The 17856-nt window shown below is 39.6% G+C and overlaps 1 protein-coding gene across 1 annotated transcript; it reads left to right on the forward strand.

Annotated features, from left to right (window-relative positions):
* The first annotated feature begins 1239 nt into the window (after positions 1-1239).
* Positions 1240-17435, forward strand: LOC147864933 (excitatory amino acid transporter). The gene is made up of 3 exons (XM_087317597.1): positions 1240-1369; positions 2032-2169; positions 17109-17435. The coding sequence occupies exons 1-3, from the start codon at positions 1282-1284 to the stop codon at positions 17135-17137; spliced, it is 255 nt and encodes an 84-aa protein (XP_087173723.1). The 5' UTR covers positions 1240-1281; the 3' UTR covers positions 17138-17435.
* The last annotated feature ends 421 nt before the right edge of the window (positions 17436-17856 follow it).

A 17856-nucleotide genomic window follows, 5' to 3' on the forward strand; every position in this document is an offset into this window, starting at 1 on the left:
CATATGTCCTTGATCTTCGAGGTATAGTCAACCACCGACAAATCGCGTTGTCGTAGGTTGCTCAACTCCTGTCAGAGTTGAAGCTTCTTGGCTGTGGTGCTCGCGGTGAAGATCTTCTTCAGATTTTCCCACACACCCTTCGGCGTTTTTGTATCCCGAACGTAGCTTAATAGGTGTTCGCCCACACAAGACGCGAAACAATACAACACTCTGCTCGCCGATTGTTCCCACGCCGGGAAGTCTTTGTGTGTCGATTCGGGTGCCGCGTCATTCGCTCCTTCGACATAGCTCCAGTAACCGTGCCCAAGCAGGTACTGGTGCATCTTGTAGGACCAAGATGCGTAGTTGGTTCTGTCGAGCTTCTCCGTCGGAAGCGAGCTAGCCATTCCTCTGTCCATCGGTTTTCTTGTTCTTCTTTGTTGGTTTTTTTTTTCTCTTCAAGCAAAGTTGACTGTAGAGGTTCTCATCCCTCGCGCTTTGATACCATGAAAAGAATGGCGTGCGGAAGCAATATAGGAAACCGAACAACAGAAAACGCAGGTTTAATGGAAAGCTTAGGTTTGCATAGTATACACAGGAGAGATAGAGAGAGAGAGTAAACACAAGAACTTTTTCAAAAATAATACTCAATTTGTACATCGTGTGTGTTCAATGAACACTTTTATACAAGTCCTTTTCGGACTGACAAAAGTACTGACAATACTTCAATGCTCATAAGGAGCCCCTACACTAACTCCCAAATATATTCCTTGCGGAATATCTTTCTGATGGCCTCCCGGTTTCTGCACCGACCCGGCCTTCCTACACACCGGTCTGCGTACCGGTTTCCAACCGATCTGGCCTAACCGATCGGTCCCAACCGATCCGGTCCTCGGCTTGCTCAGCCGATTCGGCCGATGTTGAGCTTGTCTCTCAACATGTTCCTTCCTCTTAATTGGCCAACTATGTGTACAACCCCTTGTCAGTTGCGATAATGCCTAGCTCGGCCACGGGAGAGTCATTGCCTCATTTCTTTTTCTTTTTGGAACCAGATCATTAGAATTCAATGATGTGTCCTCGGGTCCTTGTGAAGGCATGTCCGTTTCGATGTGTCTAATGACCATGGCTTACTGTGATGACCGTATTAACATTTGAGGAGACGGAAGAAATTTAGACTCGGATTCCTTGGCCATTCTCTGAAGACCGTCTTCATTCACTACATAAATATTTGTTTCAATCTGAGAAGCCACAGGCAGACACAGGCGCAGGCGCAGGCACAGGCACAGGCACAGGCACAAAGCTATGGGAACTGCTACGTTCATCGGGGCTGCCTTCGGCTTAGCTTCGCAGTTCTACTCCAACGCCATTAGGAAGCAACCTCTCATGCGACGTAAGATCTCCTCCTCCTGTTTTTTCTCTGCACCTTTAGGGTTTTGATTTCATTCACCATCTGCAAAAAACCGTCATTCTGTTTCTCTCTCTCTCTCTCTCTCTCACACACACACACACACACACATCATCATCTTCTTCTTCTTCGTAGCTTCTTTCCTATAAATTTTGAGGCATCTGTAAATTGTCCTTCTTAATTTTGTTCATAAATGCAGCCCTTTTTTGGTCTTACATGTTCGATGTTGCTTTTTTTTTCTATTAAATGCCAAAATTTGGAATTTTGTATTTTCTGTACCGTTGTTTCTAAGTTTTGATTGTTGCGCTTGATGTCATTTATCTTTGATTTTTTTCATTTGCTGCGAAACATTATTTCTGTTTCTTTCTTCTCCGTTGTTTGTGTTTGTAAAAGCTATATATTTTCTGTTTCCAGATAACTTTTATTAAGTTTCTAGAACTCTTCTTCATAATTTTATCTTCTTTATGTCGTTTCTGTAATTTTTCTTCTTTAAGTTTCTGTAGTTTGGTTTTTTGCAGTCTCTCAACCCGCTTAAACTTTTGTTTTGGCAGTTTTTCTGAATTTCCTTCTTAAGTTTTGGTTTTTGCATTTTTTCCGACTTTTGTTATTCTCTGCACAATTCTGATGAGTTATTGAGGAGGCTGTAGATCCATGGGAGCATCTTCTGCTGATCGGTCTCGGCATATCTGCAGCAAACGGTTTGGCTAATTGGGAAGAGAAACTACAGGGAGACGTAGAAAAGCATAGGCAAGAGGATGCTGAAACCAACAAAAGAAGATTCAGAGGTAAATTTTTGTATGCTGAACGAAGTCCATCTTATGTCCACGATATTGAAGGGTTTCTGGACCCTGACCACAAGAAAGTACATATTTCTCATGTTATACTGATGTGAGCCACGGACGTATATAAGTGACCATTTAGAAGATATTACGAGTTAAAGTAAAAATGATGAAGGACTGGTGATTATATCCCACTCGTTATTTGTGTTGACAGATTTGTACAATGCAAGAACCTACAGAATTTTTGACTAATAGAAAATCATTGCATCATACTAGTTTTCAGATAGTTTGATTCTATTATCATGGGGAAAGACCTTTGCATGTCATATATAGATGTGTAAGAACCACACGTGGTCTCATCTATCTAGTTCACAAGGAAAAATATGATCTTCTTGAACTAATGATCTAGAACAAGTGAAGGATCTCAATCTATAACTTCAAAGACCACAAGTTCCATTATCTTTTCCCAACCATTTGATGTGCTTGACCGTTTGAGTTTTTTTTTTCAGTATCCTTGGCTCCAAGTAGGAATAGAAATGAACATAAGGAGAAATAGACATTGAATCAGAGGAATGACCAATATCTTAAAGGTAAAGAGGGATGTTTGAAGGAGCAGCTATTGAGGGATGATGTTCAGCAAACAGAGAGTAGAGACACAGATTTTTGGGTGTACCCAACCGCCTTGATTGGTACACAAGAAAAAAATGTTATTATATTAGTTAACCCTACAAAGAAAGAGGTGTGTTCACATTACAAAAGGAGGTGTCCTCTATAGGTGAACAATGTGTTCACATATACAAATAATTACCTAATTTGTGAACTACAGGCCTTTACACCTAACAACCTCCCACTTAAAGGTCCGATGTGAACATTCAAGTAAATCCCACTAACTGTATGCAATGCTCATGTTGAGTTTTGCCAAGACTTTTAGTGAGAATATCTGCAGGATTATCCCATATTTTGATCTTGGTCAATGTGACTAGACCATCCTCCAAAACTTGTTTGATAAAGTGATGTCGCGCATCAATGTGTTTGGTGCGCGAATGAAACATGGCATTCTTAGCCAGATACACAACACTCTGGCTATCACATCCTAACATAGGAGTACTAACAAACATGCCAAGATCTTCAGCAAGTCTGCTGAGCCATATAGCTTCCTTTGAAGCTTCTGTAGCTGAAATATATTTAGCTTCAGTAGTACTCAGTGCTACAATCTTTTGCAATTTGGAGCACCAAGACACTGCTCCACCAGCAACTATAACTATATACCCGCTAGTAGACTTACGTGTATCCAAGTCACCTGCCATGTCTGCATCACAATATCCCTGCAAACTTAATGCACCCTTCCCATAGCATAAACATTTTCTGTGTACCTTTAAGATACCTGAAAACACACTTGACAGCCTTCCAATGTGCTTTGCCGAGATTAGACATATAGCGATTGACAACTCCCACTGCATAAGCAATATCTGGACGAGTAGCTACCATAGCATACATTAGAGAACCACATGTTGATGCATAAGGAATTCCCTTCATAGCATTGACTTCCATCTCATCCTTTGGACAATCAGCTTTGCTAAGTTTAATATATGAAGGCAAAGGAACTCCAAGGGACTTTGCTTCTGCCATATCAAATCTGTTAAAGTACTTTTTCAATGTACTTTTCTTGTGACAAAAACAACAATTTGTCCTTTCTGTTTCTACTGATTCTCAAGCCCAAAATATGCTCTGCATTTCCCAAATCTTTCATAGAGAATACCCGTTTCAGTTGATCTTTTAGAGCATCAAGACTAGTCTTTCTTTTCCCAGCTAGCAACATATCATCCACATATAGAACAAGTATGATGGGACTGTTATCGATATCCTTTTTCGTGTATAAACAATGATTTGCATAGCTACGATCAAAACCTTGAGAAAGCATAAATGTATCAAACTTCTTATACCACTGTCGTGGTGCCTGTTTTAGGCCATACAGGCTAAGTTTTAGTTTGCATACGAAATGCTCCAGGTTGTTTCATGAGATCTCTTCATCAATATCACCATGCAAAAAAGCGGTCTTTACATCCATTTGGTACAACTCCAGATTAAGCATTGCAGTAAGAGCAAATAGCACACGAAGTGTGGTCATCTTCACAACAGGAGAGAAGACCTCTTGGAAGTCAATACCTTCCTTCTGTGCATAACCCTTGGCAACTAATCCTGCCTTGTATTTTGGTTTCCCTTCAATTTTATTTACTTTATAAACCCATTTATTCGGAAGAGGTTTCCTTCCTTCAAGTAAGGACACAAGATCCCAAGTATCATTTGCATACAAAGATTTTATTTCTTCTTGCATTGCAAGCTCCCACTTACTGCTAAGTTCACATGACATTGCCTCCTTATAAGTAAGAGGTTCACCCTCATCTGACAGCATGACATAATGCAAAGAGAGGTCATATCTATATACCTGCCTCCTTAAACGATTAGACCTACGTACCCAATGATCATTATTTTCTGGGATTGGTTTTAAATCTAGAGGAAAATCAGTTTCAGCGCTTTCTAGCTGTTGCAAACCATGTCTAGCATGTCATTCAACATCTATATTTTGTTGTTCAGTATCTTGATCTCGTTGTCCAACACCTTCATGAGCATCTCTTTGCTGTCCAACTTCTTTTGGCTCAAGGATAACCGGTTGATCATCATATTCAACCTTTGGTATAGCATCATGAGGTTTATTTTCAGATTTTGTGGATGGCTGTAATTGCTGAAATATAACGCTCCTAGAGTTCTCAACAGAGGAACAAATATTTTTCAGCAATTTTTCTTCATTAAAAACAACATCCCAGCTGCATACACTTTTTCTGAACTGAAGTAACCAAATCCTATAGCCCATTTCACCTTCATTACCATAGCCCATAAAAATGCCCATGGTGGACTTAGCATTGAGCTTGTTTCTCAGCTCAGTTCTAATGTGTACAAATGCATCGCAACCGAAAATTCGTAAATGGTAATATGAGGCTGGTTTGCCAGACCAAACCTCCTCAGGGATTCCATTCTTTAAGGACTTGTTGGGAGAACGATTACATATATGAACCACGGTTTTTAATGCTTCTCCCCAAAATTCATGAGGGAGATTAGCTGTGGACAGCATGCACCGTACTCGCTCACACAAGGTCCTAGTATATCTTGTTAGATATAATCAATGATCAGCCCCAAGTTGTAAATCTATCCCCATATGTGCTCTTAGAGTGCACATTTTGTGATAGCGCCCCAAATGAGGAGCGGCTAGTGTGCAACTCGACCATATGGGTCGATAAGGTGTTAATCTAGGAAACCGTAGATGCGTAGGACACAATGTATTTAGGAAAGAGAGAAATAGGTAATAGGATTGGCTAATCAAGTCAACTAGGATATTTTGTGGGCAAGTTACGATATACTTAGTCTTGAAGTATGCGTCATTGACTTCAAGATAAGTACTATCTAGCATTAGCCTGTACCTAGGGAGTTGGTCATATTAAATGACAAGTTAGTTGACACAAAAGGAATATCTCCACTACTATCAACTGACTTGCACATTTAATGTTATACTTAGACCAAACATAGAAAGCAATCCACTTCCTTTTCATAGTGGTTGGCTTGATTATCAGTCCCCACTAATTTTGTAGTGAGCTGTTCCATATCCTATCTAAGCTCTAAGGTGTGAGTGCATGGGAAAACTACCATTGTGAGCTACTCTCATATGTAATAGAAGTTTTGTTTTCATATATCCCATCTCTGTAGTTGTAACTCTATATACCTATCTAATCGATTCTCAATATTTCTAACATACCTTTCTACCACCCCATTTGATGAAGAGTTATATGGAGTTGTAAGTTCTCCTTTAATACCATGTAAGTCACAAAAGGACTTAAAATCTGCAAATGTAAACTCACCCCCATTATCTGTTCCAAGACATTTCAGTTTTGTCCCTTTTTGGGTAGTCACAAATGCATGAAAAGATTTAAATGCATTACCTTTTTTTTTCATCAAGTACACCTAAATCTTCCTAGAATAATCGATAAAGGAAATAAAATAAGCAACACCACCCAAAGATTTTACATGCATGCTACAGACATCAGAATGCACCAAATCTAGCACATTTGGTTTACGAGAGACACCAGAATAATAAGAATTTCTCACTTGTTTGCCAAATAGACAATCATTACAAAAAACCAGCTTTGATCCTTTAACATCAAGTCTTTTTAGAGAAGAAAAGACTTCAAGTCCTTTTTGGTTCATATGTCCTAATCTCTTATGCCAAAGCTCTAAACGAGAATCAAATTCAGCAATAGCAAGAAACCTTCAGGTAAAGCTTTACATGCAAACACTAGAGAGTGCCCTTTTTGCAACCTTTCACAATATCCATAGATCCTTTCTTAAGTTTCCACTATCCACCATTGAATAATGTGGTAACCATGCAAATCCATCTGTCCTATAGATAGCAAACTTTTCTTAATGCCAGGTACATACCTGACATCAATGAGCACGAGCTCTTGACCATTATCCAAAGACAAGTGTATAGTGCCAATACCATCAATATTGCAAACACTATCGTTACCAAGATAAACTTTTCCATGCTGCTTGCATCAAATGTGGTAAAGCACTCCAAACATGGAGTAACATGAAAAGAAGCCCCAGAGTCTACTATCCACGTCTGTGTCAATCCATCATCGATTGATAATAAAGCACCAATAACATTTGTTTTGGTGATTTGCATGTCTTGAACATGAGCTATGAAGGCATCACCTGTAATACAAAGTACATCACCATCTTCACCAGATAGGTCTTCAATGATAACATTTGAAGCCATATTAGCTTTCTCTATTGTATTAAATTTATTGTCTTTATTTTTCTTCTCTCCTACATTTCTTCCTTTCTAGTTCCATCTTCGAATATCTACACTCAGGTTTCTTAAGACCTTTACAGCCACACTGATAACATGTGATATCTTGTTGCTTTCCTTTCCCTCTACTCTTACTTTTATTTCTTTGTCCTACATTTGGGTTCTTGTTATCATATCTCCCCCTAATATGGTATGTTGAACCACTACCTTCTCCGCTAGATTGTCTTCTAATCTCTTCATTGAGAATAGAGCCTTGCACACCATCGATTCGGCAAATATTCCTCAGCAGCTTAGCACCACGATTCGGCACGATCAGATCGGCCATCTTTGTAAGGGAGAATCCTCCCTCATTTTTCGATCTGCAGTCGATACTGTTAGTCGAAGAAAACCATGTCCGATCAAGGAGCAATGCACAAGATGGTCAGATACTCTATTCCCAGTTGGATGAGGGAAGAAGCTTCGGCCGAGGAAATAGAGGCCGACATGGTCAGTCGACCTGAGAACACGACCCCCACCATTGGCAAGAAGTCAAAAACACACCAAGGTAGTTCGGCAGAAGGGGGAGCCATCCTGCTGGACCAAGTCGCCAAAACAACCCGATTGAATGTGGGTACTATGGGAAATTTGGCCACTACGAGGAGTGCCAAAAAAAGAAACAAGAGTTGGCTTCGACCAGCCGACAACTCATGAACTGTGCCTTGAATTTCGACTATGACGACCATGGCGGAATGTTCATAATGAGGCATAAAGCACACTCGATGTCGGCACAGGGTCCAACCAACACCTCTTCTTCAGACAATGTATGGTTTGTCGACTTTGGAGCGTCCAATCACATGACGTCTCACGAAGATTGGTTCTGAGAGTTGAGAAAGCTTGATCAACCCGGCTATGTCAAAATTGGGAATGACACAACTCAGCCCATTCAGCATGTCGGAAATGTCTCATTCGGGAACGACGGCAAACAAACCTACCTCAAGAATGTCTTCCATTGTTGAATAAGGCATGCAAGTACGATTTAATCACGACGGGTGTTTTATTGAGAAAGAAGGTCGACTCATAGCTCTCGGTCAAAGAGAAGGTCGAATGTTCATCCTCGAATCGAACGAGGTGAAGTCGGCCATGTTTGCGAAAGGCCTCAAAGTCGACACCGACTTAGAATTGTAGCACAAAAGAATCGGCCACATCAATCTCCAGAAGCTCAAGGGCATGAAGTCGAAAGGAGTCGTCAACGGACACCCAACCTTTATAGAGAAGTAGATTACCAGAGTGTGTGAAGCTTGCCAATTCGGCAAGCAACATCGACAACCGTTCCCAAAAGAGAGGAACGTAAGTAAACGAATCCTGGATGTAATACATTCAGATGTATGGAGACCAGCCCTAACAGCCACATTAAGTGAACGTCGATACTACCTCACATTCATTGACGACTTCTCCAGGCACACCTGGATTTACCCAATGCGACAAAGGAGCGAAGTGTTCGGACACTTCCCGCCTTTAAAAATGAAGTCTAAAAAACAACAAGATGACATGTTCGATGTCTTTGATTGGACGGAGGAAAGGAGTGTTTCTTAGACAAATTTATAGCCTATGTCCAAAAGGAAGGAATTCGTTGGGAATTTACCTGTCGACACACACTTCAGCAAAATGGAGTAGCTGAAAGGAAAACTCGGCAACATTGGAGGTGGCAAGAGTCATGATGAATGAAAAGAACCTGCCGGACTGGGCAGAAGCGACAAACACAGCCGTCTACCTCATGAACAGGTGCACAACATCCGGGGTACATGACATAACACCCCACGAGAAGTTTTTCGGGAAGAAGCTGGACTTATCCTATGTCAGGATATTCGGCTCAATCACATATGTACATATTTCTGACGAGAAGAGACATAAGCTCGATCCTAAGTTGGAGAAATGTATCCTCGTAGGATACTCACTCAAACAAAAGTGCTATAATCCATCTACCCGAAAAGATCAAGTGAGTCGTGATGTCGTTTTTTACGAGTCGGCATCTTGGTACGAACTAGAGACGAATCCGACTCCAACCCTAGTCGATCCGAACTCGGCCGACCAAGAGATAGAAGTTGAAGATCAACTCAGGCATATGTTCGAATAAAGTCCAATTACGACCAGACTGAGTGAACCTCAAGAGCCTCCGCGCGATCAAAGCACATCTCGTCTGAATCCAAAGATGGATAAAGGGAAGGCCAAAATGCTAGAGTACGAAGATCTGGACAACGCATTGACTCACTCACTCGATAATTAGTTCGAAGGCCTTGATGCCCCTATCATCCGGATGAATGGAGTTAAGAAAGCCATAATTGCAGCAAACGAGAAACTTTGTCCCTCTTTCCGAGGCAACTAAGGATCCATGATGGGTCGAAGCCATGAACGAGGAAATGTAGGCACTATGCAAAAACGAGACATGGGATCTCATCCCTCACTCACCACACAAGAAAGCAGTCGGTTGTAGGTGGATCTACAAGGTAAAATATAATGCCGATGGCTCGGTAAATGGCTACGAGGCACGACTCGAAGCAATACGATATGCGCAAACGTACGAAGTCGACTACAAGGAGACCTTTGTCCCGGTGGCAAGGATGACCAAATGTGTGGACAGTCATTTCACTCGCAGCTTCTAAAGGGTGGCATCTCCATCAAATGTGTGAAAGTGTTTTTAGAATTCAAGGTATTGAAGTCTACAAAAATATAAGGTATGGAGCATTCACACCCGAAGGCCAAGAACACGAGCTAAGGTTTCAAGTATAAGTCAAACTAAAAGCAAGAAAGATGGAGAAAAGTCAAAGAAGAAAAAAACGGGCCACCAAAATACAGTCTACAACGAACGCCCATAACTCATTCGTTTGGAAGCCAAATATAATGTGTAAATATGGGTTAGAAAGCTTATGACGAGAGCTATCCGTAGCTTTTTAAAACTCTAAATTTGGAGCATGGATGAGGGAGATATGACGATTAGAAGATCGTTGTGTCATAGCTAAGAATAGGAGATGGAAAAGCTCTAAAAAAAGCGTGGAAAAGAAAGCAGGCGAAACTTATCTACTAGAGGAGAACTTCATATAAAGCAAGAAGAGTGAGGTGGTGAAAGGAGAGTCTTTTTCTTGTGGGGTTTTTCTTGCCTATTCATGTAGTGCGTTTTTTCTAGTGATCAATTCATTCTTGTAGGCTTGAGTTTATGTATCTTCTTTCTCTTGTTTCTATGATCATCACTCCTTATTAATATATCTTTGTAGATTTGGGTTTCTATATCTTCCTTCTCTCTCTTTTCTATCATCATCTCTCTTTTCATTTTTGGCGCTCCAGGGAGGGTCGATCCTTTCTGTATAACGGGAGGAACGGTTGTCCACTAATTGATGGTTGGATCTACCGATTCATCATCAAACTAATGGCAAGATATGGAGTTCGCGATGCGACAGATCTACGAAGAGAACTTTTCCAATTGCGTATGGTTTCACCAATGTGCTACCTCGAGTATGAGAAGACGTTTTTGGATATATGGTCCACTTGGATTGGACTTGTTGGAGGCGTTGAAGATGTATACTTCAAGATGGAAAGATTCAAAGCAGGGCTAGATCCATATTTTCAATATGAAGTGCATATGAAGTACCCAAGGTCTTTCCATGATTTGCTTCGAGTATGTCAAAGTTATGATCAACAATTGAAGAAGTTGTTTTTCGGTGAAGCATATGGAGTATCGGCGTCATATACCATAAATCCAAGCTATAATAATTGTGGATCGGTCATGAGCCAACAACCAGCCTACTTGCAATGTCCGATTCAACAGGTTCCCTCATATCATTATTCTAATTTTTGGAGTTATAATGATGTCTATGAAGGTGATTCCAGAGACAATGAAGAAGAGGTGATGAATGTGGAGTCCCCCCATCTAGTTCATGAGGACAACCATGATATAAAGAATGATGATGTGAAAGACGAATCTAAGGAGATTGTTATGAGAAGCGATGTTATGGATGGTGATGCCAATGTACATCATGTTGAGGACATTATTGATACAACAAGCGATATGGTGGTTGATGATGAATATGTGCAAGATGAAATGGAAGATATGACAAAAGAAGTTGTTGATGGTGAAGTACCCACAACGAAGTTGCAAGATGAAGAAGGTAACCTAGAAGTGATAGCTGGAGATTGGCTTTTGGAGATCAATGCGTGTAAGGAAGCATTGGTAAGTGCCAAGTTGCAGTGTATGAAGGTGTTCGTGCATGATTTATGTTTTGGATTTGCATTGAGTAGCAACAAAGTTATGTGGGCATCAACTCTTCAACAACAATTTGATCAAGAGCAAAGAGAATTACTTGCAATGCATGATTGGAGTATCATGAACTTATCACCATCAAAGGATCCACCACAACTAATCAAATGTATAAAGGAGAAGGAATCATCTATCGATAATGGCAATCAAGAAGAGGAAAGCATAACAATTGATGAATCTTCATGGGATAGGGAAAACAAATCATTCCACATGGTGTCTAAGGAGGAAGAAGAAGTCATTGAAGAGAAAAGTATTATCACCCTAAAGGGGAAAAAAATGATGATTTCAAACGATGTCCAAGGAGAAGAGGATCTAAGGTTTATTTCTCTTTTTTTTAAGTTTACAAAGTTATTCATAAATGACTATTCACAGATAAGAGTAGAAGGCATCAAACACCACATCAAGTTGGAGAATTTGAAGTTTGTCTCACTTATTGTGGTTGTTCCAAAGGAGAAAGACGTCAACTTCCAACCCTTGAATGATTCAACCAAATGAGTTTTATTTTTGCTTCCTTTTCGAGATGAGATTCTAGATGAAATGGTCATACATACAAAACAAGGTAATGTGAAGAATGTGGTGTGCCAAGAAGAAAGTCATGTTGATGAAGCAAAGATCGACGTAATTCAAAATATGACAATTCTGACAAGTATCGAAGCTTTGAAGGTATTTGTACAAAAGGTTCGCTCGCTCGAAAGATTTATTCATATGTTAACATGCTTACTTCTATCAAGAGTTATGTATCACATAGACCTACTTCTGTTTGGAAAGTTGATGAAGATATACTAATTGTTGTAACCTCTTTCTTTGTGTTGACAAGGAGAAAGATGGTGATGGCAATTGTCAATGTGTATGTGTGTGTGTTTAGAAGTGTGAGGTTTTTCCTATCGACTAGTGGGGGTTTTACTCACATCATTTGTTTTTATTTATTTATTATCTCCTTCTTTGTCTATAGCCATGAATAAGGCGAAGGAGAACCTTTAGTTTTATTAGTAGCTTAGGGTTCACCATAAATGGTTCACCAAAAAGCAAGGGGGAGGGCTAAATGTGAAAGTGTTTTTAGAATTCAAGGTATTGAAGTCTACAAAAATATAAGGTATGGAGCATTCACACCCGAAGGCCAAGAACACGAGCTAAGGTTTCAAGTATAAGTCAAACTAAAAGCAAGAAAGATGGAGAAAAGTCAAAGAAGAAAAAAACGGGCCACCAAAATACAGTCTACAACGAACGCCCATAACTCATTCGTTTGGAAGCCAAATATAATGTGTAAATATGGGTTAGAAAGCTTATGACGAGAGCTATCCGTAGCTTTTTAAAACTCTAAATTTGGAGCATGGATGAGGGAGATATGACGATTAGAAGATCGTTGTGTCATAGCTAAGAATAGGAGATGGAAAAGCTCTAAAAAAAGCGTGGAAAAGAAAGCAGGCGAAACTTATCTACTAGAGGAGAACTTCATATAAAGCAAGAAGAGTGAGGTGGTGAAAGGAGAGTCTTTTTCTTGTGGGGTTTTTCTTGCCTATTCATGTAGTGCGTTTTTTCTAGTGATCAATTCATTCTTGTAGGCTTGAGTTTATGTATCTTCTTTCTCTTGTTTCTATGATCATCACTCCTTATTAATATATCTTTGTAGATTTGGGTTTCTATATCTTCCTTCTCTCTCTTTTCTATCATCATCTCTCTTTTCAAAATGGACGTGAAGAACGCCTTCCTTCAAGGCGAATTAGAAGAGGAGGTTTTCATGATTCAACCACCTGGTTTCAAATCGACCAAGCATCTGACCGCAGTCTGGCAACTCAAGAAGCCATTGTACGGACTCAAACAAGCACCACGTGCTTGGCATTCGAAGATCACTCAGTATCTTCAACAAATCGACTTCCGAATGGAGGTTTTCATGATTCAACCACCTGGTTTCAAATCGACCAAGCATCCGACCGCAGTTTGCCAACTCAAGAAGCCGTTGTACGGACTCAAACAAGCACCACGTGCTTGGCATTCGAAGATCACTCAGTATCTTCAACAAATCGGCTTCCGAATGTCAAAGTTAGACAACTCCCTCTACATAAGAAGCGAATCTAATAGCTCGATTGTCATCATCTTGTACGTGGATGATCGAGTCATCAGAGGAAAGAATCTAACCAACGTCCATAAGGTCGAAACCCTCCTATCCGGCAAATTCGAAATGAAAGAAGTAATTCCTCAGTATAGAAGTAATTCAGACACTAGTTTGGATCATCATCTCCCAACGGCACTACATTCTCAACTTGTTGTACAAGTTTGGGATAACAGAATGCAAACCTGTGTCCACCCCTCTCGATCAAAACCTCAAGCTCAATGCCGACTCAGGAACCGAAGAGTTGATTGGTAGCTTCATCTATCTAACCATTACACGACTTGACCTCAGCTATTCGGCTGGTCTACTTAGCCGATTCATGCAAAAACCTCAAGATATTCATTTGGATTGCTCTAAAAGAGTTCTCAGGTACATCAGTGGGACAATGGATTACGGCATCATGTATAAGTCGAACACGATTGTTCAACTCGAAGGGTACACAAATGCAAACTGTGTTGGCTACAAAGCTGAGAGATGATCAACATCGGGATTCTTCTTCTTCCTTGGCAGCAGAGCCATATCGTGGAGCAGCAAGAAGCAACCGACAGTTGCACTGTCGAGCATAGAGGCCGAATATAGGGGTGCGGCAATTGCCGCCTATGAAGCCGTTTGGCTTAAACGAATCTTGAAGTATCTGGGCGTCCCCATTAAGGATCTGATTCTCCTGTATTGTGACAACATGAGTAGTATTTATCTGGCTCAGATCTTGGTGTTCCATGCACGCATGAACCATATTGAAGTGTACTATCACTTTATCGAAGTGTGTGTTCAGGCTGGAGATGTCAACCTTTAACACATCAATACAGACCTTGAGGTAGTCAACATCTTCACAAAAACCTTAGGCGTTGTCAAGCTCAGGCAATTCATGTCAGACCTTGGTCTAACTATAGTCGCATTGTCAAGCTTGAGGGGGAGTACAACACCACCGACGAGTACAATGTAGTAGCCGATCAGTCGATCGAGGTAGGAAGCCGTTTCGACCAGGGTAGTCGAAGACGAAGGAGAACAGTTGAAACCGATCTGACCAACCATTTGGACTCCGAACCGAGGAATCCAGAAAGCCGAAATGAACCAAACAACAAGACAACTTTGCGGTGACCGGAAGTTGTGTTTGAAGGGGTGTGTTGAGAATCAAACTCAACTTCCTCAATGCAATGGCTTTCACACTAGCAATGGGCATTCTAGGTTCAGGCTAGTTTTGTAAATAGTAGAAAAGGAAGTTGCCCTAGGTTAGTTGGTATTTAAAACAACCCTTTGTAACTAAGTTACTATTGGATGTATTTCATATTTTCTAATATAGCTTCTTGTTCTCAATTCTCTGTCTCTCTAAAATCTCTCTATCTCTCTGCTTGTCTTACACACACACATAGTTTTCTTCCACTGCACAACCTCACCTACACTCTCCATTCTTTACAATATTTCTGCAATTCCTATTTTGAAATGTAAGTTGCTAACACGTCAATTGAAAGCCAAAAACATAAATGTAATATTTTGGTTTAAGTCGAGATCTTTGTTGCATTTATTCAAGATCAAGATTTAATAATAAGATGAAGATCATTATTCAAGGCAGTATGAAGATTAAATATTCCAAAATAAAGAAATTAGTTCATTCCCAGGTGCAATGTCTAAAATAACACAAAACCAGAGACAGAATTTCATTAGTAGTTGGAGCATTTTTGAGTTCGTGTAAATGTTGAGAGTGGGTTATTAGAATACACCAAGTGTTCGAGTACTGCATCAATATTTATGCCATATTCAATCTGAGCAGTTCAAAATTTAGCCTGGTCAAAATTCAAAGAGGTTTGTGCACATAAATTTGATGCTAGCAACGGTTTTCTTTTTTCCTGTTGTGCTAGTGTGTGGATAGACCATGCTATTTGGTGGCCTATGATAAGGTGATGATGGGGATGTAGAGGTTTTTATATTTAAGAAAAAGGCTCTTTGGATTTGCATGCTGTGAATGTGTGACAAAGAGCCATCTGATTATTCTCGAAAGCCATGGCTGATAGCTCAACAGGATTGGCTTTACAGATACATACATGGCTTTATGGATTAACCTAGGAATGATAGAATAGGCTTGTAATGAAAATGCTCCAATTCATGTCATGTGGGTGTCTAGGTTGACATTTGCTCAAGAAGAATGTAATCAAGAATAGTTGAAGTCAATCTTTGATAAAGATGAGTGCTTTGGCTCTATGTAGTACGCTGATGGTTCTCCTTGTGGGGAATCAAAAAATCTGCTAAGGACATTTTTATGAAGATGCTGGTATCAAATGTGTTTGAATAGAAGTGAGGATACTCTGGAACATTCGACAAATATCTGAAGGATTTTGTTGCTCATTATTGGGAACACTGCATTCATAGTACTCTATGTTTGCACATTCCTCTCTTACACATCCATACATTTCACGCATTGCAAATGCTTAAGTGATCTGATCAGGCTTACTTAGATGGCCAGGTTCTTTTTTTCAATTGCAAACTGTCATTTACACAGCTTTCTCAGACTACCTCTTTTTCGAAACCTTGTAATAGATGGAAGTATGATTGTAAATAAATCAGCAGCCTCTTGTTGTAATTATTTTGCTTTGTGTTGATAATGCTGTGGTTATCTCAAAACCACATATGGCATATCTATTGACGTTGAAGGACATTTTTACTCCTCCCATTTCGTTATACCGCTGCTTGATGCATTCTCAATCTATTTCATCAATGTTCTATTTATCCTAGATAGAGTTTCTTTTCCCCTTTTTCCAAGTTATCAGTCATTAGCTCAGATGTAAATTTCTTTGGTCTCATAAAAGCCACTCAGAGAGACTAATTGATAATTTCATTTCTATTGGCTTCTAGGAGAGGAATTTTATGTTATAATTGCCATCTTATTATACGTTGATATCGGGTGGATCTAGAAGTGTATTCTGAGGAGAGCAAAAGTTAATTATCTTTATTAAATAGAAATGTCTAGATTACCTTGTCCTAGTGTAACACGATCTCGTTTGCACTCACATATAGGGTAATTCTGTTATAAACAAGGATAGCCTCTTTTGAGAAGACAGTTACTAGCTTCAAGGGACGATATACTGCATAGAAAGTTCAAAAGGAGTCTGTGTGATATATATGGCCAAGTTCAAGCTTTAGCGTACCAAATCTTTGCAGTGCAGGTTGTAGGATGAAGTTCAGATGCATGAGAACTTGACCTATACTCCATTGGTCGATATACTGCATAGAAAGTTCAAAAGGAATCTGTGTGATCAAGTGGTCTGCTTTTCCCAAATCTTATCTCAGATGCATGAGAAATGGCTATTGGCATCAATCATTAGGTCATCTGGTGACCTACTTGCAAGTTTCAAAAAAGTTCTGCATTCAGAGACTTGGGTGATTCTTGAGAAAATGCTTTATGCATTGATCCTCCATTTTATTCCTGTCAACTGGCCATTTCTGCCCTAGGGAGATTAAAATTAAGCATTGGAAAACTACCCCCCGTTTTACTCACAATTTGTGAAAGGAGAAAGAAAGAAATGTCTGATTTGTCCAGTGTTAGAATGAAAATTCTGTTTGCACTTCAAAGTTTTGTAGTGTCAAGAACCCTCATGATCATAAATGAACAAGGTAATAAGTCAGTCAAAGGACATTGCTGGGTGGTTTCAATACTTAATTTGGGTTGACATTTCTTTTCTTCTCTTTTGCAGGAACTGTTAGGGCTGTACGGGATGACTAAAACTTCTTTATAGTGAACTTATTTGGGGATCAGCATAAAAAACATTACAACAGATTCCATATCTCACTTCTGTCCACTTATACTTTAATGTTTTGATATCATAAATAGTCTGAAACGTTGTTGGGCTTTGCCTTTAATTCTTTGATGATGTAAGAGAATTGGATGCATGAAGGGTGCTAGATTCTAGGGTTTTGGGCAATTTATGGTTAATAAAAGGCAGATATTTATACTTCTTGCCAAGTCAATTTTGGCACTGCACATATTTTGAACTGTTTTTAACAAATTCTTGTTTGCCTTCCATTATCCTTTCTGCAGCTTGCTTCACCTCTCACTCTTCTCATATCCTTGTATGTCCATTAGGTACTCTGTTTCACACATGCAAAATACCTTTAATCTTTCTGTTAATGTCATGAAATTCTATTTTGGGTTTGATGTGAATAAGTACTCCTGTAAGACACATATTTCTCATGGAAATATTAAAGCTGTAGCCATTACTTCAATGGTCATGTGTCTTCCAATGATGTAATGGGATGTATATATTCTATTCTCTCTTTTAGGAATTATAACCTTTTGATGTTGTTTTGCAAGCTTATATTATCATGTACATTTTGTTACCCTTTCTCTTGCAATAGAAATATCATGGGTTGATATAGTTTGAAGGAGTAGTAGCTAAATATATATCTATTGGAAAGCAACCAAGTATTCAATATTTTTGCTAT

The sequence above is a fragment of the Azolla caroliniana genome, unplaced genomic scaffold (assembly GCF_043228905.1).
Source record: "Azolla caroliniana isolate FFs.n. ecotype wild unplaced genomic scaffold, voAzoCaro1.0.p SCAF_4, whole genome shotgun sequence".
Taxonomy (NCBI): Eukaryota; Viridiplantae; Streptophyta; class Polypodiopsida; order Salviniales; family Salviniaceae; genus Azolla; species Azolla caroliniana.